This window comes from Microplitis mediator, chromosome 8, assembly GCF_029852145.1.
Source record: "Microplitis mediator isolate UGA2020A chromosome 8, iyMicMedi2.1, whole genome shotgun sequence".
NCBI classification, from domain to species: Eukaryota; Metazoa; Arthropoda; class Insecta; order Hymenoptera; family Braconidae; genus Microplitis; species Microplitis mediator.
Window position 1 is genome coordinate 5,806,824 of NC_079976.1, and position 21,675 is coordinate 5,828,498.

The 21,675-nt window shown below is 29.7% G+C and overlaps 2 protein-coding genes across 2 annotated transcripts; both read left to right on the forward strand.

Annotated features, from left to right (window-relative positions):
- The first annotated feature begins 14,546 nt into the window (after positions 1-14,546).
- On the forward strand, positions 14,547-15,750 carry LOC130672824 (uncharacterized). Its single transcript, XM_057477577.1, has 2 exons — positions 14,547-14,704; positions 15,156-15,750. The coding sequence occupies exons 1-2, from the start codon at positions 14,654-14,656 to the stop codon at positions 15,627-15,629; spliced, it is 525 nt and encodes a 174-aa protein (XP_057333560.1). The 5' UTR covers positions 14,547-14,653; the 3' UTR covers positions 15,630-15,750.
- Positions 15,751-18,913: 3,163 nt separating this feature from the next.
- Positions 18,914-20,419, forward strand: LOC130673536 (uncharacterized). Its single transcript, XM_057478568.1, has 2 exons — positions 18,914-19,033; positions 19,858-20,419. Exons 1-2 carry the CDS (start codon positions 18,980-18,982, stop codon positions 20,311-20,313), a joined length of 510 nt encoding a protein of 169 aa, XP_057334551.1. The 5' UTR covers positions 18,914-18,979; the 3' UTR covers positions 20,314-20,419.
- Positions 20,420-21,675: the final 1,256 nt, after the last annotated feature.

Sequence of the window (21,675 nt, forward strand, 5' to 3'; positions counted from 1 at the left end):
CGCGCATTCCTTAAATTCAGCTGCTAACTTATCATACTTTTTTTATCAATATTTATTTGCTACTACCTTTTCATGTTTCACTGTTCATGTCGTTTTATTTTTTCTCCGTTCGATGGTCTATTTTATTTACAAGACTTAACTAGGGGAAAGGATGCCGAAATGGGCCTACACCGAAATAATGCCGTTAGCGACTTTTTTTTTACTGTTTCTATACCGAAGGATTTCTAGTTAAGTAACCCCATAATAGACTCGTGATTTTGTGTCAGATATATACTAGCTTGTAAATAGAGTTTTTAATGATTAATTTAAATATAAAAATCTGTTAAACGGTTTACTCTAGACACAACTCAGTAAAATCACCGATTTTATCAGTGGTTCTATTTACTGCTGTTCAATTTGTATTCTGAATGATAATAATGAATCAGTAAAAATTTCACTGATCTAATCAGTGAATTAATTTTTCACTGATATAGACAGTGAATTTTTAGTAAGTATTACTAATGAATTCCACTGTTTTGATCAGTTTTTATATTTTACTGAAGCTATCAATGAATTTTGTAAGTTAGATCAGTAACTTTATTTTGCTGATTGACAGTAAGTCATTTATTCGATCAGTAATTTTGTTTCACGGAAAAAATGTGTGAAACGTATTACTTATCAGTGAATACTTATTGAGAGATATATTTTCTTGTATATCATTGAATCACTGGCTAAAGTAATTTTCACTGATCGAAGTGCTTTCAACTGATTGAATCACAGGTCGAAGTACTTTTCCCTGCTTGAATCAATACCTGAAGTATGATTCTCTGATTGAATCACTGATCGAAGTACTTTTCACTGATTGAATCGATGAGTTAAGTACTTTTCTCTGATTAAATCATTGACTAAAATACTTTTCACTGATTAAATTACTGACTCAAGTACTTTTCACTGATTGCATCACTGACCAAAGTACTTCTTAATCACTGACTTGAGTACTTTTCTCTGATTAAATCATTGACTCAAATACTTTTCACTGGTTGAATTACTGACTTAAGTACTTTTCACTAATTCAATAACTAATCGAAGTAGTTGTCACTGATTGAATCACTGACTAAAGTACTCCTTACTGATTGAATCACTGACTGATCTATTTTTCACTGATTGAAATACATTTCACTGATGCATTTTCATATGAAAATTCGTATAAATTATAAGTGAATTTTTATACATATTTTTGATACAATTGCCCAAAAAAAAAATTGAAAAATTTGCATGCATATACGTACTACTGTTATTTTATCTAAGATGGTTTAATATATTTTTTTCAGAAAGAAAAAAAATTCTATGATTTATTAAAAAAAAAAATTAAGTAGAATGAGATCATTGAATGAAAGCCACCGAAATGAGAGTGGCTTCCTGAACAGAGGCTCGTTAAATCTCAGTTCCCAGTTGGTCATCTGAGTTTTTCTTAGCATTGGCCCAATTAGCATACACAGCAGCGTAGCTACATCCTCAAATACACCTGCTTAAAGTATCTCTCTTGAAGTAAGCGTTAGCCAACTCTGCAGCAGGTGCCTCACCTGTTTCATCGACTAAAGATACACTGTAGGATATATGCTTTAACCACACACCAGTGTCGTCACCATTTCCAACTCCTTTAAACTTACTAACCACACATAAAACCTACAAATATATACTTATAAACCCACATATATATAAATCTATATACATTTTTAAATTCTTCGATAACTATATATTATTCTTCCTATACATTATATATTTTCTCAAGCTTATTTTTTCAACGTACGCCTCCAGGAATACGTAAATCGCAGGTGGATTAACTTCTTTGTTTTGTTTTTGTGTGAAATTTACTCTGAAAGGAGTCAATGGACAACAAAAAAATCTACTTTACATTCACTCTACGTTTACTCCGCAAAAAAATTTATTTGTATTAATTTTTTTTTTAATTTCTGATTGATTACGGGGCAAATTTTAATTTTTTACGCCTAAATATGCGAATAATTGAGAATTCGAATTCCTCTTAATTGACTCAATAATTATAATAAAGTCATAATTACTAACATGTATAAATATATATTGCCATATGTAAACATACGTTTGTCGTGTAAGTTAATAATAGAAATTCGTTTAATTTAAAATATGAAAAAAAAAAAACCATTAAGTCACAGAACGGAATATGAAATTAGGCAAAGCAATACGAGATCTCGGAGCTCGAGGACGCATATAACGAGGGCACAAATCACAAGAACAGGACTCTCTTTTTTGAATGTATATATATGTATATAGATATAAATATATATATAAAAGAGTAAGAGTAAGTAAGAGTAAGAAAGATTTTGCCTTCTGGCGAATGGGACTTGTGTATCTGTTGGTACGTACGGCGTCCTTCGGTTGGTTAACTGGCCGACAACAAATTGGCATGAATTCTACTTGAGTATATCGGCGAGGATTGATCGCTCGGGGGCGCTGTATATGTGCATCTTCAAAGCTGATTTCTTTAAAAAAAAAATTATTCTCAATGCGGATATGTATTCCTCAAGGTCGTATATATAATTATTGTTATTTTAAATTTATAGTTATTTATTTACAACCGGGGAACCAGGTGCATATCTTTGAACTATCGTACATACGATATTTATATTAAAAATTTATTTGCCATTCGAAAAAATTGTTTTAGTGGAATTTCATAATTAACAAAATTGATGTTCATATATGAGACATTCCCGCGAAATCGACCACTTTGGAACCCGACCCCTTTAGATTTGGCTGAAAATTTTTTTGATTTTTCTAACCCATCAAAAAAATTTCTCATGATTTTTTCAAATTTTTTCACCCCACCAAAAAAGAGATGAATTTTTGAAAAAAATGGCTTTTTTTTAAATAACTAACTTTTTCAAAATTCAACTGATTGGGACGTTTTTTTTTTCGAAATTTTGGTTTTTAAATGTCCTTTTCGAAAAAAAAAAAAAAAACTATATAACTATTGAAACCTATATTCATTGTTTTTTTTTTTAGATTTTTGGAAAAAATCAAATATTCTTCGATGTTTACCATTTTTGGTTGTTTTTTTTTTTTTATATAAAACTTTCACATCTTAAAAAATAAAAACAAAAAATTTAAATAGTAATCATCCAAAAATTTGATTTTTGTTCGGAAAATCAAGTTAAAAAATAGAAGGACGTTCTGAATAATTTTTTTGTATTTTTTTTTTGACAACTGCATTCAAAAACGAAAAAAATTGAAAAAAATCTTTTTCCTTTGATCCATTTTTGGACAAATGCTGGGAATAAAAAAAAATGGTTTTTAACCATAAAACAATGAGTGTTGAAGACATTTTTTTTAATTCGAGCTCAAGTATAAATTTATTTTCGAGCTCTTGAATCCTTAAAAAAAAATTTTTTTTAGAAAATTTTGGGGGTACCCCGTCCTCCCTCCCCTTATATAGATGTATATATATATGGAGAAAAGAGTAAGAGGGGGAGGTCAAGAGGACTTTATTTTACTTTACGCCCCACAAGAGGTAACACAAAAGTGATGGGCAATTTGGTCCACAAAAAATAATTTTGAAAAAATTTTAAACTAAAATCATTCATGTAAATTTTAGTTCAAATTTGAAAAATTTATATTTTAAAAATAATTTTAATTAAAAAAAAAAACGTGGAACCGTTGGCTTGACGATAGCTGGAATAATAATGTATTTAAAACTATAACCAAATAAAGTAAATAAATAAATTTAAATATATAATAATTCAACAAAATGTATCATTTAAATAAAATCAATGACTGTTCATGATCCTTAACAATCGTATATTGAATTCATTGGTCGTAAACACATCAAGTCCTTGCTTCCATAACTAGAACTTTCAATTTATACTATACGATTTAAGCTTAGAATGACTTTACTTCACTTGCGTACCCTCACAATTCAATTGAACACAATTCCAAAGGCTTGATACCCCTTTTTTACCGCATTAACAATCTTATATATAAATATACATATATTTATATATTTATATATACACATTCAAGACAATAAATATGTCGACGTGCTATTAAAGTTTTTTAAAAATTAAATTGTTGAATAAATGAAATAAAATAGAAAAAAAATAATAAATTAAAATAAAAGTTCTTTGGTAAGAGTATGATAAAGGAACAAAAAATTCCTACACTTTCGCAACTACACGCCATCTGCATTATTTCTCTTGATATAGCCAATGAATCTCAATCGGCTTCACTTGGTTACATTTAATAGTGTACTAATGCTATCTCTCTTGTACTCTCCCACGACAAAGTGTGTGCACAGGTGCGCGCTGAAAATCGGTCCGCCATCAGTTATATATATATATATATATTATCAGAATACGTGAGGTTACCAAATCCGGTGGTGGTTGCGCTGTCTTTTGCACTGGGCAAATGACCTTATAGGGCACGAACAAACCAACTCACTCTGATAAATATATATATATATATATATATATATATATATATATATATATATATATATATATATATATATATATATTTGGCTGAAAATAAGAATTAACATAATAAACATTAAATAATAATAATCAAATGAATATTCAATTAAAATAAAAATAATAATAATGTCAAATTTATTGAAACTTGAATAATTTTTTTACGTTTTGAAAAATTTGGTGGCCCTGAAAAGGGCCGTTTGAATTCTCAGTTTTAAACATAAAACTTTGTCTTTAGTAGTTTTTCTATTTTTCTTTTTTTTTTAGAAAAACAAAGACATTTTTTTTTTAGGATTTTGAGCACTTTCTTTTTTTTCATCAAATTACACAGATATGTTTCTCTGTTTTTGTATAGAATCTTCAGCTGCTCATGAAAACATTGGGATCTGAGTGTCAGCAATCTTGACTCCTTCACGCAAATCCTGCACTCAAATTTCCGTTTCAGGTGTTTGACGCTGTGCCGGCGCCACGAAACTCTATTGAGGAACGTCCTCTTACACGGCTTGAAGGGGCACTGGAGCAGCGACGGCCTTTTGAACGTATGGTCAGCAGGGGATGTGCTGCTGCCACACGAATCTTCCGACGTCGAAGACTCACCACTGACAGGACTCTCAGTAGACACTTCAACCACTTGTTCGGTTATGGCGGAATAGTCCACGAAGACATCTTCTAGACTCGAAGAGTCTTCCACACAGGTGGGGATCGCTTCCATGGTGTCCATAAAATCGTTGAAACCTCCCATTTTATTCTTCTTACTTTTCACTATTTTTAACTGTCACAAGCGAAGTCCGTTCTCTACTGCTTGAACTTTTGGAATGATGTACTGCAGCTGACCCTTAGGTTTATATAGATTTTTTCGTAGTTATTGGCGACAACTTTGGATCTTAATTATCATTTGTCTATGACTACCTGATTGGTTCCTCAGCCGAGATCAAGTGCGCCATTGGAGGGACGTAAGTTTTGTCCTACTCCAGGTATTCTTCTACTTTTCAAGAAAGGTCAATTGTATATATATCTTAATGAGATATCTAATCTAGTAATGTCTCTAAATATTGTATTCAATATTATTATTTTCTTTAGAATTTTAAATACTACTGCTAAAAGTAATTTCCACTTTCAATGACGAATGTTTTAAAAATTTTTTTAATTTATAAATATCACATAAATAATGATTTGCTTACATGAGTAAAAAAATTAAAGCCTAATTTTTAATAAAAATACAATGTGACTATAACTCAAGCTCGTTATAAACAACTTCTCCTATAGCGCTTTTTATTACGACTTTCAAAATTTCTCACTCTGTCAGACGCTCAAATTTCCCGGCTTGACACTCGTTATAAGCATCACTTACTTTTTGTTTGAAACAAATTATTTAGAATAGTATATTTTTGCAAATGCAAGGTATTTTTAATTAAATAATATTTTCAGGACATAAATTTAGATTTGTACAAAACATACTACAGATTATTGGCCTTTTTGACGTAATTTCAATCATTGCTTATAATTAGCGACTTGCTACATATGATTCACTCACGTAAAAATTATTTGCTCCACGACCCCTGACGATTGCTTATAACGAGCTTAGACTGTAATTAAAAATAGATAGTATATGTGATTAATCAAGATATTTATTGAATTTGATATAAATTCAGTACTAATTTTTTTTTTGAAAATCCCTTTGAAAAAAATAAAAAAAAAAGTATGTTAAAACATAAAAAGTATATTAAAAATATATAAATATGTATAAAAAATATATTTTTAATAGCTAACTTTTGGCCGATTTTCGTATATATATTTTGAATGTAATTTAAATATATTATTTTTATATTTCCATGATTATATTTTGTATATATTCTAAGATATATTTTTTATACACATAAATTACATTCAAAACGTATAAAATATACACGAAAATCGGTCAAAAGGTAGCGATCAAAAATATATTTATTATACATATTTTATATATATTTATACATTTTTTATTAACTTTTAATTTCTTTGTTTTATATTTTAACGTATATTTTTATGATAAATTTTTTTCATGGAGGGCCGGTATACTACGCTCGACCTAATGAGATTTTGAGTGTCGCCCGACAGAGTTCCCTTTATTAACAGTAAATAGCTTATTTATGCGGAGACATTGTCATTAGTGTCATTACATTGATGACTTGACAATTTACAATTATGTCAAAATAAAGTATGGAGATAAATAATTTTGTATTTAGAATTTCTAAATGCGTTGACCTTAAAAATAATTACGATAATCAACAGAAAATTTTAAGTAAGGGTATGTCTAGAGTGTGAAGGGTATGTCTATCGTAATTACTCCATTGTACTTCATTGTACTAGTCTAAGCTCTTTACCGATTGTTCCGATATCGAACGTGTATGACTACTGGGATTATTTTGCCTAACGAAAATATTTCTCCATTTCTCAAAAAAATTAAAAAATGTCCATTTTGCCCTCCCGTTTCTTAAATTATAAAAATTTCCTAATCAACGAAAAAAAATTAATTACTCGTAATAATTAAAATTTCTGATACTCAAAAAATAATTTTGTTAAAAAATTCAAAAAATGGCCGATTTTTTTTGAATTTTTTGTTGCTATAAAATTTTTAGATTACTCATAAAAAAATTTATATACATAATTTATATAACGGTAATAAAAGTAAACTGTGGAAATTTGTGATAATAAATAATAAATATTTTAATAGATTGTTGACATCTTAAGTACTTAAATACAGTGTATGATATATATGATATTGTAATAAAAATTTATTCATATTTACATGACGGACTTCTGTCATTTTTATAATTTTTTTTTTCTAACATTACGTATTTGCGGTTGATAGATACTTTCACTTTGTTTATGTGTTATTAAATTATTAATGGGATTACTGATATATTTCTAATTAAATATACTCTCGAAAGATAAAGATTTATATAAATAAATAAGAAAATTATTATTGCGGCGTTAATGCCGATAATAAAGTATAATTTTTATTGAATTACGATATTGTTCGTTGAATCTATATATGCAGTGAGAGCACTTTACAGGTTGAGAAATCGCATATGTAACACAGTGTGGGAGGCCAAACGCGAGACATACAGGATGCCTTTGAGAATTCCTTCAATTCCTTTCGCTACTGTTTAGTCGAGATTCCAATAACAATCCATGCATTCTTTCATTCCTTTCATTTTTTTTCTCCGCAATATACACTCTGTATCCACAATAAATATGATGACTTTCATTTCATCTCGATGACCCTCGATACAAAAAATTTAATTTTTTTTTTTAATTATTCCAAATTTTTATGACGCGCGGAAAAAAATCTGCAAATCGCTTGACCCTGCAGGCCAGTTCAAAAATAGTCAGACTAGCTGCCTAGGATCTCAAAACGCCAACTGCTGATAAAATTCAGATTTTCGAAAATAGGAGTGAAAACAATAACTTCCCGAAAATTTTTAATTTTCTTAACGGGAAGTTAAATATGGATCTTAAAATAAAATTATAATTTCTATGTGGAAAGTATCCTAAAAATATGAATAGATCCGATAGATTTAACTTTTGGCATAAGTGAAAATTACTTTTCCATAAGTGAAAAATATGAACGCTTAGTAATTTTTTACTTTTCTGTTTCTTTTTACATTCGGAGTTATTTTTGCTTACTTTATTTTCGTGTGCACGTGCATTAAGACAATATTTAAAAAATAAAAAAAATTTTCATAATAAATATTTATTTATTGTGTTTAAGAGTCTGAGGGGAGACAGGGATAAACCCCGTCGACGAGGCGCCGATTCTAAAATTTTTTTTTCAGTGTAATCTATTTAGAGTTTCGGTTTAATTAATATTAAATGTCTACGAGTCTAAATGGCCAGGTGAATACACAGCTTACGAAATTACTTAAATTTGAAGAGATCATAATCCCTACACAGGTATAATGAGACAACAGTAGGATACCTGGAAAATATGACGCAGTACACTTTGTAGCGCTAATGTACAAGGGATTATATGTAATGGTTATATCGAAACATCTTCAGGTAATTTGTCCTTTGAGTAAGCAATCCCATGCGTCATACTCATTCAATCAGCAGCAAAGAAATATTCAAAATAATGCTCTAATATTTACACAAGTGAATTTTGAATGCTTAAACAATATTAATATACAGTCGAAGCTCTCTATAAAGTTGCCGTTCTTAAAGTTGCAAGCTCCCAAAAGTTGACAGGATACGCTCGCTAAAGTTGCTTGAATTTTCAAGCACTCGTTTTTTGACAAGGCGAATCAGAATTCAAGATTCTGGCGCGTGATTTAAACATCTATAATTGATTGAATTCTGTTATGCGAAACTCTTGGATTCACGCAGAGATTCTCCCACTCTATTCTCACTACTCTATCTTTGTCGCTCCGACACAAGAAATGAAAATTTTTTCCACGTTATAAGATTAAGTACATGAAATTTAGAGAGAAAAAAAATAATAATTATTATTTCACAAATGCTGTTATAATTATTTGTAATTTTAGCAAATATTTGGGCACAAAAGGTAAGAGACCCAGTACCTGATCAGGGAACTAGTATCTGATTAATCCCTGTATTTGCATTTCTATATTTAGTCAAATTTGGTAGATATAGATATACAAATACACGGAGTGATCAGTTTTATAAATTTTGGGGGTACCCCGTTTCTCATACCCAGTCTCTTTTGCCCCCCCCCCCCTACATCACAGTGATATAGCAAAAAATCATCATAAATGGAAATAGATCATTCACATATACTACACATCCAAAAAATTAAAGGAACAAAAAAATTTTATAAATTTTTTAGTGATTTTTGGAAGACTGTATTTTCGTGATAAATAATCGTATCGAAAAAAAAAAGCACATTGAAGCTTGGAATCTCTGGTTTCAAGATTTTTCAGCAAAATATTATTTTGAGTCACGGTTTTTGCGGAATCATAAGAAAAAGGTCGAGACAAAATTTTTCTAAATTTTTTGGTTTTGTTTTTTAGGTCTACGGGGCCGGAAAAAAATTTTTCAAAAAAACGAATTCATGGCTCGTTTAGGAAATTTATTCAGCTACAATTTGCTTTTTTTTTGTTTCTCTGTACGACAATTTGCTGCTGAGAAATCAGCTTTTTCAAATGAAAAAGGATCTTTTTGTCTTTGGTTATTGATATCTCAGCAAATAATGGTCGCACAGTAATTAAAAGGGCAGTTTAAGAAACTTGAATAAATTCATTACAAGCTCCATTTTCGACTTTTTCAAAATAAAATTTTTTTTCATCCTTGATATCCATTTGAAAAACCCTTAAAAAATGGCCATTTTCTGGTTTTTTAGTCAACTCATCGCTACTCTGGAAATATCGATTAGAAAAATAACGTTGCCAGGTAATTTTACAGCTTAATGTATCCCTAAAAACCCTGGAAATTTTCAGAGTGATCCATTGAACCGTTTGTCCGGGCCGATTGCTCAAAGTTTTACAAAACAATTGAAGGAACAAGTTTTGTTCCTTAATTTGTGTAATCATTACCAAAATGAAAAAATCAATTTTTTCGGATTTTCTTTCATTTTTGCGTTAGTTATTCAGTAAATGTAAGGCAAAGAGAAAAAAAAAATTTCTGAAAAACGAAAAAAAAAAACCTAATAAAACGTAAAAAAAAAATGAAAAAATTCGTGTTTTATCTGGTTTGTCAGAATTTTTTTTTTTTCTCTTTGCCTTTTTTTTCGATACGATCATTTTTCACGAAAATACGGCCTTCCCAAAATCACTAAAACATTTATGAAAGTTTTTTGTTCCTTTAATTTTTGGATAAGTGTATATGAAAATTTATGATGACTTTTTGCCATATGTCTGTGACATAATAGTAATTTTTGCTAATAATCGATAGAAATAATCGTTTGTTATAAGTTATTATAAATTCCTAGTCATTATTTTACAACTTCACATGGATTTTTTTATTAGACTAGGGATACATGACTCTACATGAGTTATGCACGGTCATTTTGCTCACGCCAAGTTACTCCCAATTATGCATGACAATTCTCGTCATATTACACATTCTCAGCCATGATCATACATGATTGAGTATGACTTTGTTAGATCCAGGCATGATCATGTATGTTCATGCAAAGTCATATTCAATCATGGAATTCAATGCATGATCATTAATTTTCCGTTATTCATAGCCATGCATGATTCGGCATAACTTAATTTGACTCATGCGTGATCAAGCAAGACTTAACATGTATCATGCATGATCATTCATGATTAAGCTTGGTCACGCAGGACTATGCATGAATATTGTACGACTCATGTGTGACTATTCTTTCTGCGCCACGCATGATCATGCACGATTGAACGTGGCTTAGCATGATCATGCATGCCTTTGCATGAATCATGCAAAGCCATGTCTGGGTGATGCACCAGCATGTCTGAATCATGTACGAATCATGCACTCCCATGCCTAAATCACGCATGAGTCATGCACGATCATGAAAAGTCGATATATACCTGAGGAATAGCTGCAGTACGTGATTGCAAAAGTTCAAGCAGTAGAGAACGGACTTCGCTTGTGATAGTTAAAAGTAGTGAAAAGTAAGAAGAATAAAATGGGAGGTTTCAACGATTTTATGGACACCATGGGAACGATCCCCACCTGTGTGGAAGACTCTTCGAGTCCAGAAGTTGTCTTCGTGGACTATTCCGACATAACCGAACAAGTGGTTGAAGTGTCTACTGAGAGTCCTGTCAGTGGTGAGTCTTCGACGCCGGAAGATTCGTGTGGCAGCAGCACATCCCCTGCTGACCATACCTTCAAAAGGCCGTCGCTGCTCCAGTGCCCCTTCAAGCCGTGTAAGAGGACGTTCCTCAATAGAGTTTCGTGGCGCCGGCACAGCGTCAAACATCTAAAAAGAAAATTTGAGTGCAGGATTTGCGTAAAGGAGTCAAGATTGCTGACACTCAGATCCCAATGTTTTCATGAGCAGCTGAAGATTCTATACAAAAACAGAGAAACATATCTGTGTAATTTGATGAAAAAAAAGAAAGTGCTCAAAATCCTAAAAAAATAATGTCTTAGTTTTTCTAAAAAAGGAAAAAAGTGCGAAAAACTATAAAATGGAAAGTTTAACTGATTCCATTAACACCATGGGAACGATCCCTACCTATGCGGAAGACTCTTCGAGTCCAGAAGTTGTCTTCATGGATTATTTGGGCATAACCAAGCAAGTGGTTGAAGTGTCCACTGAAGAGAGTGCTGTCAGTGGTGAGTCTTCGACGCCGGTAGATTCGTGTGGCAGCAGCACATCCCCTGCTGACCATACCTTCAAAAGGCCGTCGTTGCTATAGTGCCCATTCAAGCCGTGTCAGAGGACGTTCCTCAACAGAGCTTCGTAGCGCTGGCACAGCGTCAAACATCTTCAAAGGAAATTTGAGTGCCGGATTTGCGTGATGGAGTCACGGTCATTGACACGCAGATCGGGATGTCTTCACGAGCAGATGAAGATTTTATATAAAAACAGAGAAACATACTTGAGTCACTTATTAAGAAAAAAAAGTGATCAAGATATTAAAAAAATAATGTATGAGTTTTTCTAAAAAATAAAAAAAGATAGAAAAACTATTAAAGACGAAGTTTAATGTTTAAGACTGACAATTCAAACGGCCCTTCTCAGGGCCATCAATTTTCTCAAAACCTTTGAAAATTATTTTTAAAAAAATTGGATGGGCAGATCTTGAGAAACATTCCATTTATTTGAAAAAAAGAAAAGAAAAGTAACTTCTCTGTTAAAGAAATACAAATTAAGCTGACTATGAAAAAAAATAAATTTTACAAAATCAATATCTCATGAATGGCTCGAGGGAAAAAATTTGACAAAAAACATGGAAATCTTTTTCACGGAATGTAAAGCCAAGTATTAACTAAATCAAAGTTGCAAATTTCTACAGTAAGATCATTTGACATAGAATGCCAAAATTTTATATTTTTACATTTATTTAACAAAATTATTTTTCCAAAACCAGTTACTCTCATCATTTCAAGTATTTTTTTTTTATTGATAAGAATTTCCTATAATATCGGAAGGGGGAGAGAGGAACGGACATTCCATAATTTTTTATAAAAATGGAAAATAGTGAATGCGCATTTTATGTGAATATTTTATTTCCTCAATAAAAAGACGGAAAATTTTTTCCCATTAAAAAAGACGGATTCGATTTTTTTCCAGATTTCGTAAAAACAGATACTTACAGTAAAAAAAATAAAAAAATTAATTCGCTCTATGGAAAAAATTATTATTCAAATGTCGAGTCCTAGAAAACTTGAAGAAAAAAAAAAATTAATTGAAATAAAACAATAAAATAAAATAAACGTGAACGCGGTGTAAAACAAATAACAGTAGTTAGCAATAAATAAACTTTAAACGTAACAAGTAACACGTTATAACTAAAGTTTACGTCCAATGATAAAATAAAAAATTCAATAGATCGTTACTTAACGATATAAAACAATTGCTGTAATAAATTTTTTTTTATTTAAATAAATTTTTTTAATAGCCTCTAGGATTGAATACCGCTATATGATACACACCTCGTGACAAGTTCTACATATATATATTTAGATTTATATAATAATAAGATTGAAGATCTAAAGTATATTTGTGCAAGTTTTAGTTATAAGGTTAGGACGCCCTCGAAACCGATTGGTTGGCTAAGATATAACCAACCGTCCGATCCAGAAACGGGCAATTATCGTGAGAGGCGAGGCGCCAAAGTCGTGAGCCAGTTGTTAAGTGATTCCGATAACCTCTCAATCGCATTTATGTGCGCTATGTATATAGTCTTGCTATGCTGTACACTTTACAGAGTTAAGGCAATAGAATGTTAAGACCTGGTTTTTATCCGTACACTATACGGTTTTTGAAAACACTCTTTAGAGAATCGCGTATACTATAGTCAAAAATCCTAACGTCGTCTGAACCTCTATAGTGTAGAAACGGAAATAATCACGAATATGCGCATAGAGGTTCAAATGAGGTTTTAATATTTGTAGCCTAATTTTAAGATTGAAATTGAGGTTTAATATTTCGAGCTGAGATATGAAAAGAGATTAAATCGAAAATTAAATTTTGTTATGATTTCTAGTACAGCAACAAAGTTTTATTACACATAAAAATCGGATTTCTTAGCACAAAAAATTTTTTGCATTATGAATTGAAAACAAAAATTTTTTTAGGGCGAGAAAAAGTTTTCTTGAAGCAAGAAAAGCTTTTTTGGGACAAGAAATCCTTTTTTTCTGTGTATGTATTAACGATTTCCGTAGTTCCGCGGAATCTCACGAAGTCTTATTATCCCTGATTAAAAAAAGCGATTTAAAACGATTCGAAATAAAAAATTTTAAATACTTTTTAATGCTTTTGAATACCTTGAATACTTTTGAATCCCTCTTCTTATGGGCATTTAACATTGCAAATCGTTTTAAATCGCTTTTTTTAATCAGGGATGTTTCAATATTTGAAAAAGTTATCAAAGAAATTAAATGAGTCAGTATTAATAGGAAATAGAGGTAAGACGGGACACTGGATTCAAGATTTTAATAAAAACATTTTTTTTCAATTATTGTGCGTAGAAGAGGAGGGGGGGGGGCAGACGTCAAATTGAACCACTACAAAAAATTTTAAAATATTTTTTTAACTATTTAAAATCATCATTTTTAACACTTCTTACCATTTTTCCAGAATTTTGAATGTGAAAAATTTTTTTTATAGTCATTTTTAATTTTTTTGTTAAATATTGAACTTTAGTTGCAAGAGTGAAAAAAAACAATAATTTTTTTAAGAGATCAAATGTTTGTAAGAAATATTTATAGTATATTGAATCATAAAAAAATAACGTAATATAAAGAATAATATACAAAAATGATATATCATTTCTAAGTAAATATTATTTTCCTCATGAATCTTTCCTCTTATGATTTTTAGAAATAAAGTTGTTTTTCTCGCATTCACTTTTTTTTACACTGCGGATGTTAATCATTGCAGATTACTCTATGACGCAATCATTTTTGAATAAATATAAATACTCAACGAGTAATACTGATCATGTCAGTTTCATTTAATTGTTCTTCGAGTTCGATTGTAATCTCAGATTTATACTCTTTGAAAATTAATAATAATCATGATTGTGTCAAAGATTGGAGTTCTTTTCTGTGTACTTGCTGTTTATCAAGTGAGCAATAAATTATTTATAATTTTTGTAGTTAATTTCTGATTTCTTTTTTTTTTTCAAAAATTTTTTTTTAGCTTTTAAAAATTTACTATTTGAAGTTATTGTGAAAAAATTACATTTCTGGCTAAACTAATATAGATATGATAAAAATTTATATAAATAGTTATGTAGCCGATTAAATTCTCTACAAAAAATGACTCACGACATTTTTAGGTATTTTTATTTTTTTAAGCGTAATTGCAACTTGAAGTAATACAATAAATTTCAGCATTATTTCGATGTCTTGATCTCGCATTTATTTTCCCTATAACTTTGGAAATATTGGAGCGACGGCAATAAACCTTAAAAGCTTTTTTATAGCAAATTCAATTTTCTACAATTTTTGTCTCAAACTTTTTTTTCTAAAATCAATAGTTTTGCTACAAATTTTATTAAAAGAAAAAAATTTCAGGTTAACTCAGCACCTGCTGTAGGACAACCTGAGTTTGATGGATCATTCCAACGACAATATTTACCTTACATCCAAGCAACTACCGCTGACGGTACAAAAACAATATTAACACCGCAAAATCTACTTGATTTGAGTACAAGATTGCAATCCGAAGGCTCACCATCTACGACAACATACGAAATCATTGGCATCAATGGATTTTCTCGTATTCTATCTGACCATCACTTGGATCGTTTAGCAAATCGTGAAGTAATGGCGATTGTAGACACTAAGATGCTGAATCAACCTGGCTTTGGACATTTGTTCATAACTGTTGACAGTGAGGGAACTTTAAAAACTTTTATTTACAATATGAATCTGAGTGAAGCCTTTGAAAAAGAGTCAGCAGATGGAGGCTATCCGCATTCATCATCCGAGGGTTCTTATCACCGTAGTCCATCTCCATCTTCCCATACGTCTGTTGTTTCAATTTAAAAGAAATTACAAATCGATAAACTAGTGCTAAACTAGACACTTTTTCAAATTATGTATATTTATAAAAAATGTTTAATTCATTAGATATTATGGTGGTGAATAAAAAAAATTTTTAATTTTATGTAAGTCAAATTATTTATTAACATTTATTGTTAAAAAAATCGATGTGAGTCCACGCTATCCGGAGGTTAAATTTAATCCCGAAAATGTTGCTAAAATTTTTACAGGTATTAATCGGTTCCTCAGAAAAATCCACGTGGGATTACATAGGAACCTATAGGAATCCATATAGGAAAGTATAAATTTATGTAAAAATCCTTAGAAATTAATATAACTTCCCATATGGGAAGTCCATATAGAAACCTGTGGATACTGTAGGACCGCTACACCGGTGTAAGATCATTTTGACACCGCACTGGTGATAAAATAAGTCCATTCTATCACTGTTTTTTTTTCAGTGTAATTACAGCCGTAGCAATAATTATTATTTTTTTTTTTTTGACGAAGTATAAAAAAAGTTTGCATACATACATCACTATGGTCGTGAAAAAAATTTAGATAAATTGATATTATCCATAGGAATTCATATATTAGATTAACATGGAGTTATACAAAAATTTACAAAAAAATTCCATGGAAAACATTTTTCATGTGAAAGTCGATGTTAAAAATTCCTAAAAAATTTTTTAAAAATTGATGGAGAATAACATAGGAATTGGAATAAATATATGGAAAAAATTTTAAATATGAATTCTGATCGGAACCCATGGGATTTTATAAATTATATGGGATTGGCTGAATAAATCATGGGAACTCATAGAAACCTATAGAATAATATTCTATGTCGAACATTCTAGGTAGCTTTTTGAAGTTACAGCAAGTGCGTAATTAAATTTATTTTAAGACAATAACCTTATAAGTCAACAAAGCAATAAACTTTAATTGGACTGTTACGAAATTTTTCAATTCAAGTTCAATGAATCCTTTTTTTAACCTGTGGTTCGATAGAAGATAATTATTATATTTTTTTTATTTATCGACAATTAAATGACAGAGTAAGTGGTGTTATTACCCTGCGAATGTTACAAAATTTTTTTGTTCGATTATCAGTTTTTTTAACTCGAGACTAATTAATTCATGTCCTCAGGGATATGATGTAATTTTACACGCGCATTTTTTAGTTATTTTTTGTAGCATTTATTTAATTTTATCAGTTCAATAACTCAATTAAAAATTATATGTTACCGTTTACAATGAACTTTAACCTTTTAGATGCAAAAATCACATATATGTAATATATATCAATATATATAGGGGAAGGGAGGGCAAAAGGGGGTAGGGTGGGCAAAACGGGGTACCCTCAAAATTTTATAAAAAAAAATTTTATATTTTAAATGGTTTTTTAAACATTCCAAAATCACTTCTGTAATTATAATTAAGCGTTACTTTGAATTTTTTTGGTAAACTTTTTCAAAAATCAATTGTCAGTTGAAAAATATTAATGACGTTTGTTTTATAATAAAAACTATTAAAAATTTTTTTTCTTCTTTTGTATCCAATAAACATGTAAAATATAATTTTTCTTCATGTAAATTACTTAAAAAAAAATGCAACTTGATCAAATTCGTTAAAAATCAAGAAATTTTTTTTTTTTACCTTTTTTAGGGGGTACCCCACTTTGCCCGCAGAAATGAAAAATTTTTTTTTTCAACAGTAGCTGAAAATTTCTTCTATTTACGTTGAATATCATTAAAAAAAAAAAAATTTAGCGTATTTGAGTCCTCGAAAACTTGGTATTTCCTTAAGTACCCCCTTTTGCCCCTCCCTCCCCTATATAGGTCATTCCACCAACGAAATTTTTTTTTTTGGAGTGTGACTCCCGTGGATTTTGTTCAAGTTTTCTGGAGTAATTCACTACATCAGAATAAAGATTCCCTGAAGAGTTGGGCTCTTAATATTAAGTACTTTCGAAGTAATGATTTTTTTTAATTTTGACGATTTTTTTTTTCAACTTTTTTATTAATTATTTTTTTCTATACCCGTTTTTTTCACCGATTTATGATTAAATAATTTAGATACTAAGCTCGAAGTATTTCCTTTTTATTGAAATTTTAAAAAGGCCCAGCTTACCCTATATTTTTTTAGACTATATACAATTTACCAAAAAAAAAATTTTTTTTTTGGGAAAGTGTCGTCTCATTTTAGCCCACTCTTCCCTTAAAATAAATTTTAATAATTAGAATTTCATATTTCTTATATATTATCTAATTATTTACATCCACGTTAACTTCTTTACCGGATATTTTATGACGCATATATTATTTTAAATATATCATTTATTTATCATCATAAAAAAAAAAATTATTGCTTAATACTCAACAGTAATCAATATGATACGAAATAGGCATAGATCAATGAGTATAATTAAGTCGCAATAACGTGACGAGCTAATAATTTTTTTAATTTACTTTACCACATTCGGAATTGGATCTGATAATTAATATTTAATGTCAGTTTTATTGGCTTTTGTATATTGGGAATAGCATTATATAATTTTTTTAATAATGATAATAAGATATTACGTATCTGCTTCACACGTTTCAAAATTGAGTGTAAATCAATAGCAATTACTATTTTTTATCGCGATGTACTCATGAAGAAACTTTACCTCGATATTGAACTTCAGGCTTATTTTTTTTTTTTTTCTTAAAAAAAAATACTAATTAAGCCATTAAATTGATTACGTAATTATATAAATGTAACTGGGGTAAAATGGACATGCCCTAAAAATTAAAGAGACCTAAAAAATAAAAATTTCGAAATTTTTTTTCTGTAATTTCGAGCTAATTAGGATTTTGGAGGGAAAAAAAATCTGGGGTTAAATGGGACTCCTCAACCTTAACCAACACTTGACCTTTATTTGAACTCGAGTTTTTATTCTCGGAACTTGATATAATTTTAAAAATAGTCAGAATCATTTCTAGTAAACAACATTATTATTTTGTCATAAAATTAACCGACCGGTTAATTGTTCCGCTCTAAAAATAATTATATCCTTTACTGACCAATCGAATAAAGACATGGGTCAATTAAATAATCGTCAGCGATATACGCACTTACGTTAAAGTATTATTTTATAAATTTTTTTGGAAATACGTAACGTAGGCGGAGTCATAATTTTTAGAAGGGGCAATACCCCTTCTAAAAACAACCGTGCACTGAAATTTTGAATTATAGTGGGGTTCAAAGTACAATTATTTTTTGTATAAATAGTCAACGAATTGTTCAATCAGTATCAGTTCAACAATCGACAAGTATCTTCTACGAAGAAATCAACCCAACGACTCATCATGTTCGCTAAAGTATTAGCCGCTGCTGCTCTCATTTGCTGCGCAATTATTCAGGTAAAAAAAACTTATTGCTAATATAATTTTTTTTTTAAATTTATTATTTATAATTTTCTATAAAATGTATAAAAATAATTATGAGCATCAAGTTATAAAATAATGTCCAATTATTTACCAGTACTCGAAAATTATTTTATATTTTCAAGTAAGGTATAAAAAGACCCTAACCCGGTCAGTGCCATCAGTCGCTTACCTTAACTGATTAATGTGTTTTTATAATTTTTATAAAAATAATTTTTAAGTAACAAGTATTTTGCATTATGAATAGAAGACAAAATGTTTCTTAGACCAGAAAAAATTTCTTGGCGCAAGAATTTTTTTCTTGCCTCAAAACTTTTTCACGCTCCGCGAATTTTTTTATTTTTCAATTTATAGTGCAGGAAATTTATGGGGACAAGAAAAAATTTTTTGGGCCAAGAAATCTTTTTTTTCCATGTATTTAAAATTTTTGAAAACTAAATAAAGTAATATATATTATAAACGATTATCCAAATCAATGAACATCATAGTTCAATTGATATTGTCTTTGAACGAGTATAAGGCGACGTGTTGATCGAGTAATGGCACATCACAAATTTTAGTGACTGACTATGGGTACAGTCGACGACTTTATTTCAAACAATAATAATAATTAATTATCAACATTGTTCTTAAAATAAAAATTTTTCTCGAATATTTAAAACTACAAAAAAAACCTACGAAAAAATAAACGACTTTTTACTTTATTTACTAGTATTGAGTAGTTTAATTTCACTCTTATGTAAAGTGAGCGGGTATCGGGTCTTTTACCACAATTATCAATTTTTTTTTTGTTTGTACAGATAAATTCCATGCCAGTACAAGACGACGGTTATAGCAAACCTTCATCGTATCAAGAAAAAGGGCCATTTGAAATGGAAATGATTTCACTCAATGGATCACGAAAAATATTGACACCCTCCGAAATACTTTCTCTCAAACCTCAACTACCATCAAATGCTAAAAAATTAATCCTATACAATTTGTTTGATCAAAATGGAAACTCTTACATATTGTCTGATCATCAAATTAAACGCTTACTCAATTTCGATGTGATTGCAATAATATTAGGTAGTAATTCCGCGGTACCAAAAAGTCGTGGTTTTGGTCATTTGTTCGTAATTCTTCAACAAGATGGTACGTTGAAATCATTTATGTACAATTTGACACTTCAAGAGGCAGTAAAACAATTACCTCGAAATTATCCATTTCACTTCGCGTCATCAAAGAATGCCTACCATCCAGGAACAAAAAATTAATTAAATCTTGAAAAAAAGAATAATCATTATTTTGAAACATATATCAGGATTAATACATATCATTGACTTAAGTCAAATATTTAAATCCTTATTATACTATAATATATATGCCAAATAATGTTATGAAATAATGTAATATTTTATTGTTCGAAAAAAAATAAAAAAAAAATTTGGAAAATTCAAAAGTGCATACCTCAGTTGCTCATTTTATTTTTAATCATTACTTTTATTTTATAATATTAATTAATTTTTTTTTATTATGAATTTTTATTCAACTTATAAATTACCAATTTGATTTTTTTATTTCTTATTTTCAGTTTTATATTTTTTTAATTAACATTTTTTTTAAATATCCCGCCTTTTTGTCTTAGATGTCGCTCTTTCTTTTCAAACCTATACTGCTACGCTAGTGCTGCTGCCAGTAGTTGGTGGAGGGAAAAAATGAAAAAAATAATAACAACAGTAAAAATAAAAATGGCAGCTGAATTTTTCGTGAATAATCAGTTTTACGTTTTTTATTAATTACAATTAAACTGAAAAGATTTAGATAGTGATTTTTCATAAGGGTTCTTGTGATTGAAAATACAAAGATAATAAAAAAAATTAGGCCGATTAATTGTGTCTATCGAGAGTTATCGTGCTTGCGAAGTTTCATACGTAACAATAGACAGCACTGGTTTCTTGAGTTAAAATAATTTATTTTAAACTAATAAAATAACAAATCGACTTAAAATTAGGTTCAAATTATTCCTTAAAAAATTCTCTATATGCTAGTATACAATTTGGCCTATTTTGGTGTAATTAAAAGAGTGTAGAAACATTTTTGTGAGTAAAATAGTCAGAAAAAACCCGTTCATAAAACACCCTCAGCGCTTCGCGCTTGAGGTGTGCAATAGTTCTTTTAAATTGATACAGTTGTTTTTGAAAAAAATTTTTCTTTATTTTCATCTAATAGCATTCAAATGCAATAAGTATTCACGAAAATTATTAATAGATAGATAAATTCCAGATAACAATCGACAGCGCGTAAGATAATTTTAAAAATAACCGCCACCTACGTTACTGGTCATCCCACACGCATGCGCAGGGAACCATCTCGTAGATGTTTGTTTGTTTTTTTTTTCGAGTACTTTGTAGACTTTAGGTTAGATGGGCGCCTATTTTTATATCTTTTTATACATCCATATATATATATGTACATATATGTATACTTAAGTATCGATTTCTCCAACTTTAGTTACTAAACCAAAAGAGTCATGTCAAGAGCCCGTAGATACTGTCAACGCCTTCACGATACGCCAATAAAAGAATAAAAAATTCAACATGGCATAACAGAAATGCAATAAGAGAAAAGGCAAAAAA